This window comes from Carassius auratus, chromosome 11 (assembly GCF_003368295.1).
Source record: "Carassius auratus strain Wakin chromosome 11, ASM336829v1, whole genome shotgun sequence".
Taxonomy (NCBI): domain Eukaryota; kingdom Metazoa; phylum Chordata; class Actinopteri; order Cypriniformes; family Cyprinidae; genus Carassius; species Carassius auratus.
In genome coordinates, this window is record NC_039253.1 from 4,036,756 (window position 1) to 4,052,486 (window position 15,731).

General features: G+C 44.7%; 1 protein-coding gene across 1 annotated transcript; it reads right to left on the reverse strand.

The window, feature by feature from the left end:
* Window positions 1–244: 244 nt before the first annotated feature.
* LOC113110560 (hyphal wall protein 2-like) lies at window positions 245–8,702 on the reverse strand. The gene is made up of 15 exons (XM_026274689.1): window positions 8,667–8,702; window positions 8,155–8,206; window positions 7,604–7,645; window positions 7,380–7,427; window positions 7,143–7,280; window positions 6,975–7,022; window positions 6,738–6,875; window positions 6,511–6,561; window positions 2,805–2,891; window positions 2,683–2,701; window positions 1,815–1,846; window positions 1,689–1,720; window positions 1,532–1,598; window positions 1,421–1,449; window positions 245–1,352 (listed from the first exon to the last, which is right to left on the reverse strand). The coding sequence occupies exons 1-15, from the start codon at window positions 8,700–8,702 to the stop codon at window positions 1,299–1,301; spliced, it is 873 nt and encodes a 290-aa protein (XP_026130474.1). The 3' UTR covers window positions 245–1,298.
* Window positions 8,703–15,731: the final 7,029 nt, after the last annotated feature.

Consider the following 15,731-nt stretch of genomic DNA (forward strand, 5'->3'; position numbering starts at 1 on the left):
TCCTGATGCGTGTGCAAAGTTTTGTGAGTTTTGGAGCATGTTTAGGCCCTCAAAAATGTGCTTCATTACAGAGAAGAAGAAGAAGAAGAAGAAGAAGAAGAAACGGAGCAATTCCAATAGGGTCCTCACACTGCAGTGCTCGGGCCCTAATAATTAAAAACACAAATAAATCAAGATTTTTTTTTTGTTTTTTTTTATAAATGAACATTGTTTGATTTGGCACATACAGTTCTGCATATGTTGTAACTGTTGAATGATTTACAATCATTATTTTGAAGCAATGAAAGGAAACCTATAAAACAAATGGCACGATATGTCTCTATGCAATTAAACATATGACAAGTATAATGATTGGGACATTTAATTTTTCTGATGCTAAAAGGAAGTTCAGAATAGAATATTCATATCAAAGCCAATTTATCAATTTTATAACAGTTGTTTGTGTTTGTCTAAAGTGTTAAACCACAAGACACCATTGTGGTTGAGCAGAGATGGGGCTGCAGAAAAAACAACAACAACAACTGCTGCTTAATAACTTTAACTATTTAAACTCTGATTTAAGTCTGCTGGTTTTAGTCTATTTTTATACTTTAAAATTGTGATATAAAAAAGGTAATATAAGATATTAAAATAAAATATAAAATTAAATTAAATAATTTCTTACAGAACACCACCATTCAGAAGATTGGGCTTGGAAACATGTTTTAATGTTTTTGGAAGAAGTCTCTCATGCTCACTAAGGTTGCATTTATTTGATCACGAATACAAAACAATTAACATTTTTAAATATTAAGAGCAAAAAGAATATGAAAATATGTAGAGAAATACGAAGATAGAAAAATTGCAAAAGGTACGAGAAGAGAGAGAAAAAAGAGGTAAAATATCAGGTAAAATATTCACATAAAGCAACAGGACAAAATATGAGTGAGCCTATGTTCATCAATAAAACTGCTATTCACAATAACACTGTACAAAATTATGAAATTGTTATTACTTAATGATATGCATATTAATCCTGTGTGCTTTTCGATGTGATTATACTATACACGTGAAACTGCCAAAAATACAAGTAAACCGAAATCAGACGGATGATTATGTTACCGTTTCGAAAGGTTAAGATACTGAAATTAAGAAGCAGAAGTTACAATAACATTTACTGTACAATAAAAGGCATTTGCCATGGAGAAATAAATCCTGTTTAAAATGAAGATTGATCATCTTTAGCCTGCATTAAAACAGTAGCAGGCAGAGTCTTATTCTTTCAGCAGACCGTCAGGTGAATGTAAACTCTGCTGTTGTCACTTGAGACGGCCGTTTTTGAGGATGGAGGCGTACAATTGATTCAGTTCAATCTAGAGGAAAGTTAAATCTTGAAATGAACATAAATATTGTGCAATGTGTAACCAACTCCCTTACTCACCTTAATTGGCATTGACTCTTCACTGTTTCCTGCATAACATGACACATCAGATATCAAATAATGACCATGTGGAAGTTCATACTAAGATGAAGATAGTTTTATCAAATATACCTGGTGGTCGTGAGGGGGGTTTCAAGGAGTCGATGGTTGAATAAATCCCTGCGTCTTCCTCTCCAGTCTAAATAACAAAGAGTGATATATTATACAGCGGAAAATATTAAAATGATACAATTACCTGCTCTAACAAATGTAAAATTTGAATACTTACTGTGTATGAACTGGCTGTTGCTAAAGAATGTCCTACAATGAAGACTGACATTTCAGCAAACCTTGGCATGAATTTATGTTTTGAGTAAGAAATGGCTTAAAGGGGGGGGGGTGGTTTAAAACGTACCCAGTTGTTTGCTGACGAATTCCATCCAAATCCTAGTAGATTTCACAAGTAGAATTTATGCATAGTTTCTCTCTTTTTTTTTTTTTTTTTTTTACATTTCATTTTAAAGGAGTAGTTCACGCCCAAAACAATGCTGACAATTTATTCACACACAGCCCATTCAAGATTTAGAGATGATTTAGAAGATTTAGTTATGAGAGATTTCAAAACAAAGCAGTTTGTCATATCCGGTTCGGTTTGCGAACAAATCATTCGATGTAACTGGATCTTTTTGAACCAGTTCACCAAATCGAACCAAAACGTTTTAAATGGTCCGGGTCTCCAATACGCATTAATCCACAAATGACTTAAGCTGTTAACTTTTATAACGTGGCTGACACTCCCTCTGAGTTCAAACAAACCAATATCCCGGAGTAGTTCATGTACTCAAACAGTACACTGACTGAGCTGCTGTGAAGAGAGAACTGAAGATGAACACCGAGCCGAGCTAGATAATGGCTCGTTCTCGAGACATGGAGTGAGTTATTAATGACATAATTTTTGGGTGAACCAACCCTTTAATTACTCACCCTCATATCATTCCAAACCCATAAGACCTGTTCATCTTCAGAGCACAAATTAGGATATTTTTTTATGAAATCTGAGAGCTCTCTGACCCTCCATAGACAGCAATGATATTATCACGATTGTAAACTTTAATTGATGGACTCTCATTCTGATGGCACCCATTCACTGCAGAGGATCCATTGGTAATAAAAGGGATGGAATGATGAAGTAAATTTTCAGCAAATTTTCTTTTTCAGTGAACTATTCCATTAATGATTTCATAAATAGTATGCACTCAAAATATACTCAGAAACATCTTTACCTCTCTGCCTTTGACTTTCCTGTGATGAAAGAAACATCAAACTTTCAAGCTGAACATTTATCTGTACAATCAGAGTGTTAAAACTATAAGCCATAAGGAAGACGTCCATTTTTTACACTTACGTGTGCATCTGTACAAACAAATGCCCACGAGTCCAGTCACTACAATTCCTCCACCACTTGCAACCACAGCAATTAAGAAAAGCATTTCTGTGTGAGACAAAGATATCAAAGATTAACAAGAAATGCACTGTGGCATTAATTTATATAGTTAATGTTAAGTCCCATCCAGTTCCTCTTCAGGAACTCGAGCTGCATCAAACAACGCTTTGGGGAACGCGCTTAGCGTGATCGACTCTGAATATCGTGTGTAATCAGTCCAACGGAAGAGCGTGACGTCACAGGCGGGGTGACGTGAGCTACCAGGAAGCTATAAAAGCACGTGCTACACAGCTGGCGTCAGCTTCGCATCTCTCAGCAAGCGCTTTGTGTGTGAATGTTATTTGTTTGTTGATGCCCGTATCGCGAGGCCCAAAAACACTCTCGGCCGAGGTCTTCTAAGCCTAAACAAGATCTTAGGGCAGTCCTAGAAGCTAAGAAGTCCTCGGCCAAGAAGCCCTGACGCCAGAAGCCCAGGGTTTCAGAGGGCAGCCTCTGCTGGGGTAGAGTGGTACACACCACAGTACACGGTGCCCGTCTCACCTCAACGCCCTCTGGGGGCCGATCTGCAAACCCTGCCAGTGTTCCAGGGCGCAGCAGTCCCCAGCGAGCATCGTTCTCAGTATCTTCCGCCCGTGCGCGTAGCGGGGCTGAGACGCTCGCCGCCCCTGTGGGGGCCTCTTACACCAGAAGTCAGTCTCGAGAGACTGATTCCCTAAGTAGATTATTTAGCAGCGTGGAAACTACTGCCAAATGTATCTCAATGGGTCCTGCACACAGTAGAAAAAGGCTACCGTATTCAGTTTGGCTCTGCACCGCCAATATTCAACGGGGTCATTCCGACGATAGTCGGCCCCAGGCAGGGTCTGGTTATGGAACAGGAGGTGAAAACCCTATTAGAGAAGGAGGCCATCGAGGTGGTCCCTCCTCAAGACAGGGAGTCCGGATTTTACAGCCGGTATTTCATAGTTCTAAAGAAGGATGGGGGGTTTCGTCCGATTATAGACTTGAGGGTCTTAAATCGCTCAGTTATGAGATTGAAGTTCAAAATGCTCACAATCAAGCATGTTGTAGCTCATATCAGGTCCAATACTGGTTTGTCACAATAGATCTCAAAGATGAATACTTCCACATATCCATCCTTCCACAACACAGGAAGTTTCTGAGGTTTGCTTTTCGGGGGCGAAGCTTACCAATATCTAGTACTTCCTTTCGGCCTTGCACTCTCACCCCGCACGTTCACAAAATGTGTAGACACAGCTCTGGTCCCCCTGTGCATGCAGGGCATCCGCATTCTCAACTATATCGACGATTGGTTGATTTTAGCTCAGTCAGAGCAGGTAGCGGCTCAGCATCGAGATGTCATTCTCGCACATATGGGGGAGCTGGGTTTGAGACTGAACTCCAAGAAGAGTGAACTTTCTCCGGTTCAGAGAACCACCTATCTAGGCATAGTATAGGATTCGACCGCGATGCAGGCACGATTTTCCCCTGCTCGTATCGAGTCGATCCTCATCTCAGTCGAGAGAGTCAGAGAAGGCCAGTCACTTACTGTCAAACAATTTCAGAGATTGTTGGGTCTGATGGCAGCTGCGTCCAACGTGATACCCCTTGGCCTGCTGTACATGAGACCCCTACAGTGGTGACTCAAGACCAAGGTATTTTCCCCGAGAGGCATTCCACTTTACACTATCAAGGTCAAGCGGCGCTGCCTCCATGCCTTAGACATGTGGAAGAAACCTTGGTTCTTGAATCAGGGCCCGGTGCTGGGAGCTCCTTGTCGCCAAGTGATACTAGCGACGGACGCATCTCTCACCGGTTGGGGTGCAGTCATGAATGGCCACCCTGCCTGTGGTCTGTGGATTGGTCGCCATCTAACATGGCATATCAATTGTCTAGAAATGCTAGCAGTTTGTCGTGCACTGAAGCACTTCCTCCCAGACCTAAGGGGTCACCATGTGTTGGTGCGCACCGACAACACATCGGTGGTCTCTTACATCAACCACCAGGGAGGTCTGCATTCACGCATCTTGTACAAGCTGGCGCACCAGATCCTTGTGTGGTTCCAGAGCAAACTCCTTTCATTAAGAGCAGTATATATTCCTGGGAAACTAACTATCCATATCCATTGCTTCTGCATTCTAAGTCTTGCATTCAAAGATGACACACACAGACATACTGTCGAGGCAGGGGCTGAGGCCCAGGGAATGGAGGCTTCAGCCAGAGGTGGTGAAGCAGATATGGAGAGTGTTTGGCAGGGCTCAAGTAGACCTTTTTGCACAATGTCTCCTTTGGTTCTGTCTAGTTCATCCAGCTCCTCTGGGACTGGATGCTATGGTACAGACCTGGCCGAGGCTTCGTCTGTACGCCTTTCCCCCTATTGCTCTGCTCCCGGGAGTTCTGGCGAGAGTACGCCAGGACAGGGTCCGTCTGTTATTAGTAGGCCCGTTCTGGCCGGGTCGAGTATAGTTCGCAGACCTGGTCTCGCTCCTCGACGGCTCTCCATGGGAGATACCGATCAGGACAGACCTACTCTCACAGGCGCAGGGCACGATAATTCACCCTCGCCCGGAGTTGTGGAAGCTATGGGTGTGGCCCCTGAGGGGGCACAACTGTTAGCAGCTGGTCTCTCAACAGAGGTTGTTGAGACCCTCCTCCAATCCAGAGCTCCCTCAATGAGGAAACTGTACGCCCTGAGGTGGAAACTCTTCACCTCATGGTGCAGAGACCGCCAGCTAGACCCAGCAAACTGCCCAGTTGGTACAGTTCTGGAGTTTCTACAGGCCAGGCTCTCTGCAGAATTGACCCACTCCACGCTGAAGGTTTACGTGGCGGCCATTGCGGCCTACCATGCCCTTCTCAATGGCCAGTCTTTGGGAAGACACCCCTTAGTTACACGTTTCCTCCTCGGTGCGCTGAGGCTGAAACCTCCAGTACAGTCCCGTATTCCCCCGTGGGACTTGGTTGTGGTGTTAGAGGCAATGTGCAAACCCCCATTTGAACCCATTCAAGATATTTCAGACAGACATCTTACGCTTAAAACTACCTTTCTATTGGGTATCACCTCTCTGCAGAGAGTAGGAGATATGCAGGCCCTCTCTGTGGCCCCCACTTATCTTGAGTTTATGCCTTCTACGTTTGTTAAATTCTATGGCCTAGACATGCCAGTCACTCCAAGTGCTTCTGTCCTCTCGTCCTAAGCTGAGCTCTTCGGATGCACACTAGGCAGGGGTTTGGTAGTCTGGCGGCGTTGGTACTCGTTCCCCAAAGCGTTGTTTGACGCAGCTTGAGTTCCTGAAGAGGAACGTCTCTAGGTTACATATGTAACCCTAGTTCCTTGAGGGAACGAGACGATGCGTTTCGGAGCCATACCCCCGGCACCCCTGCCGGCACTTGCTGGTACTCAAAGCTGATGCCGGCTGCGTGGCACGTGCTTTTATAGCTTTCTGGTCGCTCACGTCACCACGTCTGTGACGTCACATTCTTCCATTGAACTGATTACGCACGATATTCAGAGTCGCTCATGCTAAGCGCGTTCCCCAAAGCTTTGTTTGATGCAGCAAAAAAAGTCTTGTTCCCTCGAGGAACTAGGGTTACATATGTAACCTAGAGACGTTTCCAATGAATGCACTGCACTGAATAAATGCATCCCCTGAGTAAACCTACTTACTTTTATTTGAGTACTTTTTGATTTCAGGACCTTCAGTCATCAAGGGGAAAACTGTAAAGAAAATACTTACCATTAGCATATCTGTTTTATATTCAGCATATTTAATTATCTTGTTTTTACTCATTCACACCTGGTTAATAGATTAAATGATCAACTTATTAAGCTTGGATCTGAATTGAGAATTTTTAAGACCATAGGTATAGAAATATACATTTTATAGTATTTACCTAATGCGTGTTCTGTAGTATGAGTAAGCGTAGTCGATTCCAAGGATGTTGAAGTTTTGTAAATCAGAGAAGATGATGACTCAACATCTGTAGGATCTATTGAACTATGGGTGGCATGGGTACTTAGACTGGATGTATCTGTAGTAAAACAACACATTTAGATGAGTGGGTTTTAACCCAACTAATTAATATGTTTGGTAAGTAGAAGAAAATCATGAGAAGGAATGATGCACTTACCGGTTACCAAATCTGTTATGATTGCAGTACTGGATGTTACAGCCAAAGCTATTGAACCCACAGAACAAGAGTTACACTACATGTTTAACATATTATTAATGGGCAAATTATGTGAATTGAGAATTTTTAAGACCATAGGTATATAAATATACATTTTATAGTATTTACCTAATACGTGTTCTGTAGTATGAGTAAGTGTAGTCGATTCCAAGGATGTTGAAGTTTTGTAAATCAGAGGAGATGATGACTCAACATCTGTAGGATTTATTGAATTATGGGTGTCATGGGTACCTAGACTGGATGTATCTATAGTAAAACAACACATTTAGATGAGTGGCTTTTAACCCAACTAATTAAAATGTTTGATAAGTAGAAGAAAATCATGAGAAGGAATGATGCACTTACCGGTTACCAAATCTGTTATGATTTCAGTACTGGATGTTACAGCCAAAGCTATTGAACCCACAGAACAAGAGTTACACTACATGTTTAACATATTATTAATGGGCAAATTATTGTTAAATGGATGATAATCATATGAGGTATGTGCACAAAATGAAATAGAATTATGTTATTTGAGAGGATATAGCCTTGTTGTTAAGTAACAACAATCAATCAAGACAACTCACAAGTTTCCGTGTTCGATGTTGATGACACAGTGGACAAATTCGCTGAAATGGATATTTAAATGAATTATGAAGTCGCAATGATCAGTTAAGATTAGAGAGGGTTAGAATAAAAAAAACTAAAATTGGCCTTACACAGTCTTTAAAAAGCTTGCATAGTTATATTTTAGCAGATATAGTAAAATAATTTTTATTTAGTGTTTAAGACTTGATGAGTAAGGGTAAAGACAAAATTGTTCTGTTTGCTGTGGAGTCAAGAAATCTGAACATATGATTAAAAGATGAATATGAGAAAAAACTACAGAATGTCACAGTTTATTATTGGGAGAATGAACACAAAGATGTTATACCAGCTAAAAGGATCAGCACTTTTAGAGTTTCATCTCCCTATCTGATGTGAGCATAAGTATTGGCACAGTTGCCTCACAGGTCTTTATAAGTGTTCAGCTGTGTCCTGTTGCATTAATTATTCAGATTATGTGGAATGTGTCTTATCAGTTATATCCATTGCTTCTGCATTCTAAGTCTTGCATTCAAAGATGACACACACAAACAAGGATGAAGACGAGGAAGTCGACTCTTATAGAAAAGCAAGTAATTTGGATGCTTAAAGAAAAGAGGAAGTCAATTAGAACTAAAGGAAAAACAAAGGGCATGGAGAAATAAAGAGTTTGGAAACTACCAGTGACATCATCAACCAACGCTGACCTGATTGGATGAGAAAAACAACAGTAGTTGATGACAGACAAATCATAAAAGCCGTAAAAATTAACCCTAAAAAACATGTCTGTAAAATCACTAACAACCTGCAGAAAGCTGGGGTGATCGTCTGTCAATCTACAGTCCGCAGGAGAATTTGACACAGAATTACAGAATTAGAATTAATGCAAGGTGCAGACCTCTGATCAGTACTAAAAATAGAAAGGCAAGATGCTTTACAAATGTGAGCCAGTAGAGTTTTGGAACTGAGTTGATGGACCGATGACACAAAGATTAACCTTTATCTAAGTGATTGGAAAGCAAAAGTGTGGAGAAAAAAAGGAACTGCAAATGATCCTAAGCATACATCCTCATCTGTAAATCTTGGTGGAGGTGGTGTCATGGCATGGGCATGCATGGCTGTCTCTAGAACAGGACATCTTAATTTTAATGATGTCTTAATGTATGCTGACAGTAGAAGAATGAATTTGAAAGGTACAAAATCATCTTGGCTACCAATATTCCAAAAAATGCCACCAAACTCATTAGAAAGCGCTTCATATTGGATCAGGACAATGACCCAAAACTCCCTGCCAGTTTAGTAAAATAAATATAAAGTCTTAGATTGGCCAAATTAATCTTCAGATTTAAATCCGATTTAACATTTATTTCACCAGATGAAGAGGAGACTAAAGACAGAAACTCCCTGTGGCGAGGGGGACGTGGTTTAGCGGAATCTGCAACGGGAGAGAGATGGGGGGAGCAGAGCGAGGCGTAAGTAGGTCAAGTGCAAATAACGAACACGTGTGTTTGATTGCAGTAATTGGCGTGGAGAGACCGGATATAAGCCGAGTCAACGCAGAGAGAAGGAGAGAGAGACACGCTGGGACCTCGTTCTGTGTTGGGAAGCTACAAAACAGTGTTGTTGAAGTTATTGACTGTGTTTGCTGTCTATGCCCAGAGGGCATCGTGATTTATTGATTATAGTTAAATAAACGAGCGTCCCAGCAACAAGCCGACTCCTGCCTTCTTCCTTCCTATTAAGACTGTGTTGAACCTTGCTACAGTGGTGCCGAAACCCGGGAAGGAAGAAGAGCATCGCCGCCATGCAATCTCCGTCAGGTACGCCATTTGCAGACATCATCCAGTCGCTCGCCGGTCTTCATCAGGAACAACATCCACACATGCTGGCGATCAAGGAGGAGCAGGACAAACGCTTTGAGGCGCTCCTCCGGGCCCAGCATGAAGACCGCGAGCTGTTCCGGAGCTGGGTAGACCGGGAGGTCCGGGCCACCCCTTCGTTTAAGGACAATACATCTCCTCTGCCGCTCAACCTGGGGCCTCAGGATGATCCGGAGGCCTTCCTGGACCTGTTCGAAAAGTCGGCAGAGGCTCGAGGGTGGCCCCCTGTGGACTGGCCCCTGCGGCTCATTCCCCTGCTGTCCGGTGAGGCGCAGGTAGCCGCTCACCAACTGCCAGTTCAAAACATCATGGCCTACCAGGACCTCAAGCGTGCCATCCTCCAGCGGGTCGGTCGGACCCCGGAGCAACATCGCCAGAGGTTCAGGACTCTAACCCTGGAAGAGTCTGGCCGGCCCTTCGTGATGGCACAGCAGCTCCGGGACTCCTGCCGCAAGTGGTTGATGGCCGACAGTAGGGACGTCGAGGATGTGATCGATCGTGTGGTACTGGAGCAGTTCGTGGCCAAGCTGCCAAGGAAGACTGCGCAGTGGGTCCAGTGCCACCGCCCGACGTCACTGAACCAGGCCATCCAGCTGGCGGAGGACCAAATGGTGGCGTGTCCAGGGGTCGGCGACCCCTTACCATCTGCTTCTCTCTCCCCTTCTCTCTCCTCCCCTCCCCCCTCTCTCCCTAAATCTGTCCCTCTCCCCAGGTCCCGTGGAGGGTTTCCGCCAAAGCTAGCCCTGAGGTGGAGGACGAGTTACTGGGCTGAACCAGCAGCGGGGCCCAGGGATCCGTTCCCCAGGTCACGGCCTCTCCGCTCTCTCTTCGCCAATCGCTTGACCTACTTCCTGCCGCCAGGGTGGCGGTAAAGTCTGGGCCGGCCTGTTGGCGTTGCGGGGACCCAGGGCATTTTATTGATAGGTGTCTGTTGATGGAAGTGGGGACGTTGATCCGGGTCCCCGACGCGCCAAAGGCTGCCCTCGATCAGGCTGGCTTATACAAATACCAGTGAGTATCAGGGGGGTACATATCAGGCTTTGGTGGATTCAGGATGTAACCAATCCTCCATCCATCAAAGCCTGATTCATCCAAGGGCATTGGATAGTAGCCGCATGGTTAGGGTTCGGTGTGTACACGGGGAAGTGGTGAATTATCCTATTTTGCCTGTGGATATTAAATTTCGGGGGAAAAAACATAGAGTAGAGGTGGCCGTTAATCCGCACCTCAGGCATCCGATAATTTTGGGGACGAATTGGCCCGCGTTTAATAAATTACTGGGGTACTTGTGTTCGGATGTCTCTTGGGGGAACAAGGGAGGGCTGGAGTAGCGGTTGCGCAGGTGGGAGAGGCTGAACCAGAACCTCCGGGGCCTGTGGCAGGGGAACCGAGTGCTCTCGAACGGAACATCCTCCCTGAGCGCGATGATTTTCCCCTGGAACAGTCCCGCGATGAAACGCTGAAAAAATGCCTTTGACCAGGTTCGTTCGATTGACGGGCAGCTTCTCCACCCTGACCAGCCGCTCTCTTATCCTTATTTTTCAATTTTAAAAGATAGTTGTATCGGGTGACCCAAGACGCCCAGACAAAGCAAGATACAACCCAGTTATTGATACCTAGAAGCCGTCGGGAAATGCTTTTCCAGGCGGCTCATTGTAATCCAATGGCCGGGCATTTAGGGCAAGCGGCTACACTAAACCGTCTCATGGCCCGCTTCTTCTGGCCGGGCATTCACGAGAATGTGCGCAGGTGGTGCGCGGCTTGTCGTGAATGTCAGTTGGTGAATCACCGGCCACCCCAAAAGCACCATTGTGCCCCCTTCCATTAATGCAGGTCCCCTTCGAATGAATTGGCATGGACCTCATCGGGCCATTAGAGCGGTCAGCACGGGGACATCACTTTGCATTAGTTCTGGTGGACTATGCAACGCAATATCCTGAAGCAGTGCCTCTCCGCTCTATTTCCGCTAAGAGTGTGGCGAGTGCACTGTTTTCAATTAATCTCCCGGGTGGGATCCCAAAGGAGATCCTCATCGATCAGGGCACGGCGTTTATGTCACGTATATTCGCGAGCTTTATGAATTATTGGGCATTAGATCGATTCGAACAAGCGTCTATCACCCACAAACAGACCGGGCTGGTCGAACGATTTAATCGCACGTTAAAATCCATGATTCGTAAGTTCGTTCAGGAAGACGCCAAAAATTGGGATAGGTGGCTAGAACCCCTCTTGTTCGCTGTACGGGAGGTCCCGCAAGCCTCCACGGGGTTTTCCCCCTTCGAGCTTCTTTATGGGCGCCAGCCCCGCGGGGTCCTCGACGTCCTTAAGGAAACTTGGGAGGACGGACCTTCTAATAGTAAAAACGAAATTCAATACGTCATGGACTGAGAACAAAACTCCACACGTTGGGGTGGCTATCCATGGAGAATTTGTTGCAGGCTCAAGACAAACAGAGTCGGTTGTACAACAGGGGGGCTAGACTACGTCAATTTGCACCGGGAGATAAAGTGCTTGTACTCCCTACATCTAGTTCAAAGTTACTCGCGAAGTGGCAAGGACCCTTTGAGGTCACACGGCGGGTTCGGGATCTTAACTATGAGGTAGCTCGAACAGACAAGGGGCGGGGCACATCAAATATACCCACCCTCAACCTGTTAAAAAAATGGTCTGAGGTGGAATCAGTGATGCTGGCGATGGTAGTGAGTGGGGAGGAGGATCTCGGTCCAGAAGTGAGTTCAAAATCCCAATCTCTCGCTCTGGCCCTGGAGGAGACCACCTCTCGCCCTCACAGCTCACTGACATCAAGTCCCTCCAAGCAGCCTTTGCTGATGTGTTCTCGCCCCTGCCTGTCGAACGGATCTCATTCAGCACCATGTTGAGACCGAGCCGGGCGTGGTAGTTCGCAGCCGGCCGTATAGATTACCTGAACATAAAAAAAAAGGTGGTTCAAGGGGAGTTAGAGGCCATGCTAGAAATGGGAGTAATAGAAGAGTCCAACCAGTGACTGGGCGAGGCCCGATAGTTTAGTACCTAAAAACAGACGGCTCCGTGCGGTTCTGTGTGGATTATAGGAAGGTGAATGCTGTGTCGAAATTCGACGCATATCCCAATGCCCAGGGTGGACGAATTACTTGATCGACTGGGCACTGCTCGCTTTTACTCGACGCTGGACTTAACTAAGGGTTATTGGCAGATCCCCTTGTCTCCCATGACCAAAGAAAAAACAGCTTTTCACCACGCCGTTCGGTTTACACCAATTCATTACTCTTCCCTTCGAGGCTCATTCGGGGCTCCAGCCACTTTTCAGCGTCTGATGGACAAAATCCTTCGTCCGCATGCCGCATATGCTGCCGCCTACCTGGATGACATCATCATCTACAGTGGGGATTGGCAGTGACATATGCAGCATTTGCGAGCTGTCCTAAAGACGCTGAGGAGGGCTGGGCTCACGGCTAATCCGAAGAAGTGTGCAATTGGGCGGGTGGAAGTAAGATATCTGGGTTTCCACTTGGGTCATGGACAGGTGCGTCCCCAAATTGATAAGACTGCAGCAGTTGCAACGTGTCCAAGGCCTAAGACCAAAAAGGATGTTAGACAGTTCTTGGGGCTGGCAGGGTATTATAGAAGGTTTGTACCTAATTTTTCGGATACTGCTAGCCCGCTGACTGATTTAACTAAAAAGGAGGCACCAGATACAGTTCAGTGGACGGAGCAGTGCCAGCAGGCTTTCACCCAGTTAAAGGCTGCTCTGTGTGGCGGACCGCTCCTGAATGCTCCTAACTTTTCTCTCCCTTTTATCTTGCAGACAGACGCGTCGAACAGAGGGTTGGGCGCAGTCCTGTCCCAGGAGGTGGAGGGGGAAGAACGGCCGGTGCTGTACATCAGTCGGAAGCTCTCTAAGAGAGAGACGATGTACAGCACCATAGAAAAAGAATGTCTTGCAATCAGATGGGCTGTTCTTACCCTCCGATATTACCTCCTGGGGCGGGAGTTCACCCTCTGTTCGGACCACGCTCCCCTGCAGTGGCTCCACTGCATGAAAGATACCAACGCGCGGATCACCCGGTGGTATCTCGCTTTACAACCTTTTAAATTTCAGGTGATCCCAGGCCGGGCGTACAGATGGCTGTGGCTGACTTCCTCTCCAGGAGGGGGGGGGGGGGGACAAGGCTGCAGGCCGGACGGCTCCCCGGCCTGAGTCGGGCGGTGGGGGTATGTGGCGAGGGGGGCGTGGTTTAGCGGAATCTGCAACGGGAGAGAGACGGTCAAGTGCAAATAACGAACACGTGTGTTTGATTGCAGTAATTGGCGTGGAGAGACCGGATATAAGCCGAGTCACCGCAGAGAGAAGGAGAGAAAAAACACTGGGACCTCGTTCTGTGTTGGGAAGCTACAAAACAGTGTTGTTGAAGTTATTGACTGTGTTTGAGCAATCGTTTGCTGTCTATGCCCAGAGGGCATCGTGATTTATTGATTATAGTTAAATAAACGAGCGTCCCAGCAACAAGCCAACTCCTGCCTTCTTCCTTCCTATTAAGACTGTGTTGAACCTTGCTACACTCCCCAAAACAACCAACAATTGGAATTGGCTGCATTAAAGTCTGCAAGGGATCTGCAACTAAATATAACTTGTAATCTATTACATCTGCCTTAAATTCAACTGTTCGAATACTTATGCTCACATCAAATAGTGGGATGAACCCTAAAAGTTCTGTCCTTTTTATTTGGTAAAACATGTATGTGTCGAAAGACCTAATAATAAAATGTCACATTCTGTAGTTTTGTCGCATATTCATCTTTAATCATATTTGCAAATGTCTTGACTCAACAGCAGATAAAGCAGTTTTGTCTTTATTGTTCCAAAACTTATGGAGGGTACTGTATATATATTTTTGTTCACTGTAAAAACCAGGCTCATGGTTATGACATCAGCTAAATCCTATTAACGGTTTAAAAGGGGGTGGTCACACTGTTTCCTGCCTAAACTTAGTGTTTCAATTGGAAATGCATCAGCGCCAGAGATGTATAGTAACGAAGTAGAACTACTTCACTACTGTACTTAAGTACTAAAAGGCGGTATCTGTACTTTACTAGAGTATTATTTTTTTCTCCTACTTCCACTTTTACTTCGGTACATATTTTCGCTGAGTTTAACACTTTTACTCCAATATTTTTTTTTGTGCTGCATCGTTACTCGTTACAATTATAATAATGTTACGAATTATTCCATTACAAACCACTGCCAGAACTGTAGATGGCAGATTTGATGAAGCTGACATCATTGAGCGAAACAAGCGATTAAGAAGACTGCATGCTGACTGAACTGCTGTGAAGAGAGAAATGAACACCGAGCCGAGCCAGATATGACTCGTTCACGAGTCAAGAACCGTTTGCATCGGTTTTTCGGATGACCAGTAACGTTAGTTCTTTCTGACAGTTCGATTCAATAAACCAGTTTAAGAAAACAGTTCACCGATTTCTTTTGCGCTCCTGGGCTCATAACATTTAACACAGAATTAGTTCAGAATCCATCACCAAAAGAATCAGTTCGTTTCAGATGCTCTGTGTGTCGGTTTGCTTCACGCTAAATCACACATCCGCAGTATCATCAGCTCCTCGGTTCACGAATCGGACGTGTCTGACAGAAACGGTTCTTGACTCGTGAACGAGTCATTATCTGGCTCGGCTCGGTGTTCATCTTCAGTTCTCTCTCACATCAGTTCAGTCAGTATGCTGTTTGAGTCAATGATGAATTACTCCGGGATATTGTTTGTTTTAACTCAGAGGAGTGTCAGACAATTAAACAAGTTAACAGCTTAATTCATCTGTGGATTAATGCGTATTGAGACGCGAACTGTTTAAAACGATTCAGTTCGATTTGGTGGACTGTTTCAAAAAGATCCGTTACATCAAATGATTCGTTCGCGAACCGGATATCACAAACTGCTTTGTTTAAACTGTCTTATAACAGACACGGAAAGAGAAGACAATGCTGAATAAAGTCGTAGTTTTTCTTTTGGACCAAAATGTATTTTCGATGCTTCAAAAAATTCTAAATGACCCTCTGATGTCTTATGGGTTTGAAACAACATGAGGTAAGTTATTAATGACATCATTTTGCAAATGGGCTAACTAACCCTAGTAACCATTTTTGTTTACAAGGAAGTTACAGTCAAAGGAATGTGATTTGTCTTTAGGTTAATCATTTTGAAATAGTAAAAACAATTACTATTTTGAACAAAATGTTAAA

Coding starts and splice junctions, on each gene's coding strand:
- LOC113110560 (XM_026274689.1), bottom strand. CDS start 8,702: ATGACACCACCTCCACCAAGATTTACAGATGAGGAT. Junction 8,207..8,666: donor CAAGATTTACAGATGAGGAT/GTATGCTTAGGA, acceptor CTTTTCTTTAAG/CATCCAAATTACTTGCTTTT. Junction 1,353..1,420: donor AAGAGTCAATGCCAATTAAG/GTGAGTAAGGGA, acceptor ACTTTCCTCTAG/ATTGAACTGAATCAATTGTA.